This window comes from Triticum urartu, chromosome 6, assembly GCF_003073215.2.
Source record: "Triticum urartu cultivar G1812 chromosome 6, Tu2.1, whole genome shotgun sequence".
Classification (NCBI taxonomy): Eukaryota; Viridiplantae; Streptophyta; class Magnoliopsida; order Poales; family Poaceae; genus Triticum; species Triticum urartu.
The window spans coordinates 458,136,556-458,143,883 of NC_053027.1; the positions used below are offsets into that span (position 1 = coordinate 458,136,556).

The window sequence follows — 7,328 nt, forward strand, 5'->3', positions numbered from 1 at the left end:
GAAAACATGAACGATCACAGACTCCCAACAATGCATCAGATTCGATGAAAAATCGGATCCCTGAGGGAATATCGCTCACTCTCTTAGAGTTGCTCATATGGACTAGGTATGCGTGCGTGCGTTGTATGCACGTGCTTAGGCTGGTCGTGGGGAGTAACTTATACTAGTGTCATACATATGACACTAGTCTAAATTACTACCTTCATAGTGCAAAGTAACATAGTAGTAGTGTCATAGAAGACTTCATTAATTAGCTTGTAAACTCATCTTGTCTTGAAAAGCGCTATGTTACAGTAACATATTATGTTACCACCTCTCATTAACTACATGCCACATAAACAAAAATTTCTCGGAGTGCGCTGTGTTACTTGCTAAGTTACTTCCACTATGACTAGCCTTATAAACGTCTGTATCTGTTTGTGTTTTAAAAAATAACATCAAATGATACTTGATTTACAATAATAACAATGTTTTTATAGGGAGAATAATAATGTTGTATACTGTATTTTATTTTGAAACGAAAGATGCGTGATTTGATCAAAATTTGCCGAGGCAAGCCCCGCAGAAAACTGCCGGAGGAGGGCAACCAGCCCCGCGAGCGTCGCTCGGTCGCGCGTGTCCCTCCCTCGCCTCCCGGAGGTCCCATCTCCCCCTCCCTCTCTCTCTCTCCTTCCCTCCCCCTCCCCCCTCCCCGTAACCCTATCTTCCTCACCAGTCACCCCCCTTCCCTCTCGCCCTCCTGGCGGCGGCGTCGGCGGCGCGTGTCTGACTGGGAGCTTTAGCGGCAGGTCGGCCGTGCCCTCTCCCTCCCTCACCTCTCTCCTATCTGCAGCGAGCGGTGGCGGCGGGAAACGGCGAGTGTCGTCGGTTGCTGACATGCTCCTCCTCCCCGTCTCTCCTTCTCTGTCCTCTGACCCCCGCTCCCCGTCGTCTTTGCAGCTCGCGCAGCCGCCGATTTGGACGACGCCGGCGACCAGGACCTCACCGGCAGCAGCGCATCTTATCCAAGTTTGCAGATTTCCCCTACAAAGTCCGAGGTACAAACCCTAGACCTCAAGATCTGATTCGGTATTGTATTGGTGATTTTCCCTTCCCAAATCCTTCAAGCTAGGTGACCATCCGTTCGAAAATGGTATGCTGCGGCAGTTGGCCCGTGTGTTGACCTGGTTTTGCTACCTGTATTGGTGGCCTTAATTTTTTTTTGCGATATCATGTGTATGGTACTTTATTGCTCGCTACCATCTGTGGACATCAAATCTGCCTGTAGTGCTTATTGTATTGTATGGCGTGTCATGTTGAAGTTACATTTTCTTGTTTCGACCAAAATCTGTCTGTAGTGCTTATTGAATTACATTGTGTCATGTTGAAGTTATATTTTTCTTGTTCTGATTTTGCATTTAGATGGACAATAATACAAATATGCTAATTTATGGGGCAGTTGCATATATGCTATTACATACTCCCTCCATTTCAATGAATAAGATGCGCACGCTTTCCAAAATCTAACTTTGAAAATAAATTATATCAATAATGTATATTTTAGTGACTTAAATATTATACCACTGAAAACTTCTTTTCAATACGAATTCAATGGTATAATTTTTACCACATATAATCAACGTTTGGTTGGTCTAATTTATGGTCAAAGTTGAATTTTGGGGTGCGTGTGCTCCTATTCATTGGTATGGAGGGAGTATGGGCTACTAGGTGAGAAGGGTAGGATGGAGTACCTAGACAATATAATGATATAGTTTGTGTGAACATGCTTAGGCTTGGTAGAGCACCTTTCTTACGATTTATAAACTTGTGAATTGCTCAAAGACACGATACATATGTTGTTGAGCAGCAAGTAGCCATGTTTCTTTTATTACCGTTGGACACAACCTTAGGAATGGATTAATTGTGACAGAGAACCTTTCTTGTGCTTGGGGGATATGATACATATGTGTGTTGAGCAGCTAGTAGCTATGTTTTTTTTAACATTTTTGGGCACAACCTTAGGAATAGATTAATTGTCACAAATTTGTTAGGTCCACTGAAGTTGTTAGCTGTTATTTTTAAAAAGTCCTCCGTGCTATTGGCATGCTATGAGATGATCTTACGAAGCCTCCATTGGAGACCCCAACCAAAATAGAAGTGTGCCACAGGTGGGATCCATACTTAAGGTATGAGATTGAGCGACACCACTTATTTTTTTGTAGGTACGGTTTTTTAGATCCTATTTTTTTGTTTTATTTATCACCAATCAGTACTGTGTTGGACCTATTGATGGTACGCGAGTAACAAGCTTCATAGCTTATGGTAGGGGCCTTAGGCCATCTACAATGCCGGCTGCTTATGGAGGCCCTTGCATGAAAATAAATAAAGATTGTAAAATAGAAAAAACACCTAAGCGCCCTGGCTTGCAACGGCAGGCACTAATTCCGTAGAGTAAATTAAACAATCAGGCATTTCGAGCGGGCAGAAAAACGGACAAGCGCCGACACATCATCTTTTGCTGACACCTTGGATAACACCAGGATTCAGCGGACTAATTGGCCTGGAATCTAACTCTGGCAGTTGTCCTAAGCGCCCGCCTTGGTCGTGCCCTTAATCCACTTGCTCTTGTATTCCCCTCTACGTTTGTATGCAAAACACATGTGATTACAGGTGATATTTTGGTTGTGCCATTGACTAGGGCACTTTGTTAGCATTTCGCATAGCTATCTGCATTCCAGTTTCCAGAGTGAAAGTGCTGTTAAACATAATCATCATATTATACCTAATTTTGTATTATGCCCTGCCCCCCCCCCCCCCCCCCCCCCCCCCAACTGTTGTTACCTTCTCTAAATGCGGTTGGGCACCCAGTATGTGTTGTGAGCATATGTGAACATGATCTTGTGCTTCTTCAGGTGTTTTACTTCAAATTAAGGGTTTACACTCTAATTCAGTTTCTTACTGGATACACGCAAATTTTCCCCATCCGAATATCAGCTACTTTACGATAACCTATGTAATAGGCGTCTTGTTACCATACATTTCTTCAGTCTTTAACATGTATTTCTTTGATGTGACTACTGATGCATAATGCCACAAATATAAACTGCTGTTATTTTGGTAGGTGGGAAAGACTCTGCTCCATCATCAAAACCCTGTGGATCAATTGCCACCAGTCTTGGGTTGCAAAATCTGGACAGAGCCTTCTGAAGTTTGACAGTCATATCTTGTCAACTGTACATTGCCGTGCAAGATGCCAAAAATAAAGAACCTGTCTGATGCATGTAAAGTATCATTTTCTCCAGATGGACCTATATCTGAAGAAACACTCGAGAGAGTTCGTGCACTGTTAGGTGAGTCGAACTTTATACTATTTTGAATAATCTGGAGTTATTTACGTGGAGATTGCTATGGTACAGGGTACATACATCATCTGGTTGCAGAGTCTTGTAAATCCTTCCTCTCCTAACATTCCTCACTCAGCATTCTCACATAAATTGCAATATTACATACACATGTACCATAGTCATCGTCTTCTGCTTTTTTTCTAATGTCCTTCATCCTAACTAGATGTCAGATCATGCATTAGCCTTACTATACTGCTTTTATCAGTAACTGGATGTTACTGAATCAAGCTGAGCCACTTGTTGTTATATGATAGAAAGTTTTAGCAGTAATCATATTGCCAAGTTAGTTTTTGTAATGCATGATACCAACAGCGCATAAAAGGTATGAACACAATGGATTCGAGAGCAACTTATAAGTTGCTTGAAGGTGGTGGCTTCCTTTTTAGCTGTGCCTCATCCTTGATTCGTATCATTGCACAAACCATTAATCTTCTGTATAATGTTTTTTATTGAAACCATTCCATGCCTTCTATTTTTAAAAAAATGTGCCAAGAGTTTTGAAAAACTCATCAGCTACATTTCCTGGTAAACAATCCGAACTTACCGATCAATAAGACAAGAACATTTATTTGTGTTGTACTATTTTCATGTAAGGAGTTTCTTAATAGTCTTAGTTGTCAGTGCTCGTGAAGAGGTATGACCAACAGTGAACTACATGTGCTACTCTAATTGCATGGCAAAAGCAGTATTTTTATTTGGAATGGTATAAATGTCCACTTCCAACCCATAACTTGGGCTCCACTTTTGAACACTAAACTTACTGTTGAAATTGTAACCTCCAACTATTTAAACGATCCAGTTATCACTTATCACCTTAAAGTGATTGGATTAGTGGTTTGGGTGACATGGGTTACGTGTTTGTCATGTTTAAACATTGCCATGAACTAGCAAACCCCACAGAAACAAACAATCAAGAAACTCATCATTCGGACAGAGAACTTCAATTATACTTCTTGAAATGGAACCAAAATTGGTAAATAAGTACTTCGATGGCATGGCAAAACGTGGCAGTAACATTAACAAGATATTATTATTTTCTTAGCTGCTTTGGCCATCTTCATGTTTGATATGAACTTGTGATGTACTATACTGCTTCTAGAATTTGTTCCATTGCTAATGTAGGGTAAAACTTGCTTTTCATCTCAACCGCAAAAAAAAAACTTGCTTTTCATCTGATTCAGCGAAACCATAGCAATGAGCATTTGCAGACTCATAATTGATTCTATTTTGTATTCCCAGATGAGATCAGACCTTTAGATCTTGGTTTAGATAACGAAGCACAAATTGCACGTACTTGGAATAGTTCTACGCGTCAACAGAATGGGAGGCGAGGACGCGGTGGGCCTAATCAGTACGCGCCCACAATCAAATATCTGCACATTCATGAATGCGAAAGTTTCTCTGTAAGATCTCTTGCACGTCATCTAAGCATTATCTTAATTAATAAACTGTGCATTTTCAAATGAATACATGAAGTGCCTCCTTTCTTATAACTTTGATTTTCATAATTTATTATGCAGATGGGTATATTTTGTATGCCACCGTCATCAGTTATTCCACTTCACAATCATCCAGGAATGACTGTGCTGAGCAAGCTTCTTTATGGCAAGCTGCACGCCGAATCGTATGATTGGATTGATGTAGCTGATCCAACTGACCCGTTAAAGCGTAAGTTCTGCCATTCGAAAATCTTCTACACAACAATAGTTGGCCATGGCCGTAGTCCTCCAATTGGTTAATTTGTTTGTGCATGATATCCAGTATGCAACTCATGACTGATCTAGTTCTTTTTCCCCTTGCTTAATAAATGGAAATGCAAATTACTATGCAAAACTAATGTGGAATGCGTTTTATGCAAGAAGATAATTTTATTGGACATTTCCTTTCATCAAATGAACATGTCATGCAATTTCTTGGTACATTTCTTATCATGAAATCCGCACAGTATGCAATGACCTATAATGATCTGTGGTGTATGTTGGGGACCTTGCAGCAATAGTTATTTGAAAGCATCTTTTTTAGATGTAGCAGCAAAATTGCTGGAATTAGTAAATATGGCCCTAATTAGATGCTACAGAACAGCAACCTTGTTTGTGCCCTTACCTTCTATTCTCAGAAGTAAATTGGGCCATTTTCACTGTTGAATGTCCTAGAAAAAGGCTTTTGCTCCCATGTTTTGCTCTTCAAATTCTACTGATGTTGTCAATTACAGGAACTCTATCTGTGATGCCAAATTTTGTGTCATGCCATCTGTTTCCACACCCTACTTTGTGTCTCAATTATTCAGTATGGCATAACTTGCCTATTGCGGCACAGAAAGTTGCTGAGTAGTGGCTGGATACTGATGGCATTCTTAATCGCAATTTGTTAATGCTAGCAAACACCTCGAAAGTAATGCCAGATAGTTAGTTGTCATGCATTTAATAAATTGCTGTATCTCCTGCTATCTAATTTTGATGAGCTCAAAGAATGTCTATGCTTAGAAACTAGTCTTATGGATCATTTATTAATCATGCAAATGATCCTAGTTTAAATCATTTTGTTGGTTGTGTCAAATTTGTGTGCCGACTAATAAGATTATGTAGCCTATTACTCCCTTGGGTGCAGCAAGACCAGCAAGGTGTGTGAGAGACCGTGAAATGACTGCGCCAGAGACAACCATTCTTTATCCTGATAGGGGTGGTAACATCCACACTTTCAGAGCCATCACACCTTGTGCGCTCTTTGACGTCCTTTCTCCACCATATTCTGCTGAGAATGGGAGAGACTGTTCATACTTCCAGAAGTCTTCAGTCAAGGAGCCATCTGGTAATATACAGCTCTTGACATTTGATTATTGTTTTTAATCTATTTTATGTTATGCCAGTTTTGAGTTGTTTTAACATTTTCTGCTACAATTTACCAGTTGTTTTGCCGAGTGAAATAGATAGCTCAGAGGTAGTCTGGTTGGAGGAATTGGAGGACCATCAGCCTCCGGAGGGCTTTGTTGTTGCTAGAGGTTTGTATAAAGGCCCTGTGATAAGGAGATAGTTAGGTTTTTATACCACTTTTGCCAATGGATTGAGGATGCAGAGGCCTCCTAGTATCAGTTGTATGTGGCTTAGTAGAGCAAGTATCGTCCAGGCAACCTGCATGCAGCCTGCGGTTTACGTTGTACACACACGACCTGATGTGGATGAATGAAGAGCGTTTGAGACCATTTTCATCATGCCTGCTCGGTACTGGAGCAATGCTGATGGTCTGTGATGTACCCACGTGGCTCTTTTATCAGATGAAGGCCTTGGAGTATATACTTTTGAGAAGAGGAGAGTTCTTGCCACGCTGTATTAGGTAGAAAACAAGTGGCATGGGCTTCTCACCTAATGATTGTTTCAGAAAAAAAGATTTGGTGTGATGAACCGATTATTCCGTGTCATTATGTAAACAATCGCATAAACATTCTTTGGGATAAATCTGTCTTTGCAAAAACTGGCAATGCGGTGTATTCTGTCAGAGTCTAGTAACCATTCCTTTCCCTTCCAGTTAAGTCTGTCGTCATTTTTCAACATAAAGATTGTTTTGCATAAATTTCCTGTCTTTTCACTAGTCACTCAGTACTCTATTAGAACATATGCACAGAGAATTTTTTCCCCTCTTAATTGTCAAGAGGCTACTAAATACTTGGCCAATCTTTTGGGGATACACGTTGGTCACGATATTCAGCACCAAGGGCACCCCAGCGCATATAATGGAAGCCACTCCGAGTCTCTGACCATGCCTAGCGGAGCGACGAGCCGTGCTTTGTATTCCCTTTTTAACATTTCGAATCAATGAAGTTCCAGCGTTCCCCTAAAAAATGAAATTTGATAATTGCAAACTTCTGTTTTATTTTGCGAGTAAGGCTATGGATTATATTTAAAACTCCCAATGACGCAAGATGTCTAAAAAAACAAGATAATTACAAGC

At 40.6% G+C, this 7,328-nt stretch overlaps 1 protein-coding gene across 4 annotated transcripts; it reads left to right on the forward strand.

The window, feature by feature from the left end:
* The first annotated feature begins 643 nt into the window (after positions 1 to 643).
* LOC125514185 (plant cysteine oxidase 4-like) lies at positions 644 to 6,851 on the forward strand. 4 transcript variants are annotated; one of them, XM_048679465.1, is made up of 8 exons: positions 644 to 788; positions 940 to 1,037; positions 2,066 to 2,165; positions 3,101 to 3,329; positions 4,623 to 4,786; positions 4,904 to 5,051; positions 5,991 to 6,191; positions 6,289 to 6,851. In XM_048679465.1, exons 4-8 carry the CDS (start codon positions 3,230 to 3,232, stop codon positions 6,411 to 6,413), a joined length of 738 nt encoding a protein of 245 aa, XP_048535422.1. In that variant the 5' UTR covers positions 644 to 788; positions 940 to 1,037; positions 2,066 to 2,165; positions 3,101 to 3,229; the 3' UTR covers positions 6,414 to 6,851. The 4 variants fall into 4 exon arrangements, with proteins under 4 accessions (XP_048535422.1, XP_048535419.1, XP_048535421.1 ...); XM_048679462.1 differs by lacking the exon at positions 2,066 to 2,165; XM_048679464.1 differs by lacking the exon at positions 2,066 to 2,165 and having other exon boundaries at positions 674 to 863.
* The last annotated feature ends 477 nt before the right edge of the window (positions 6,852 to 7,328 follow it).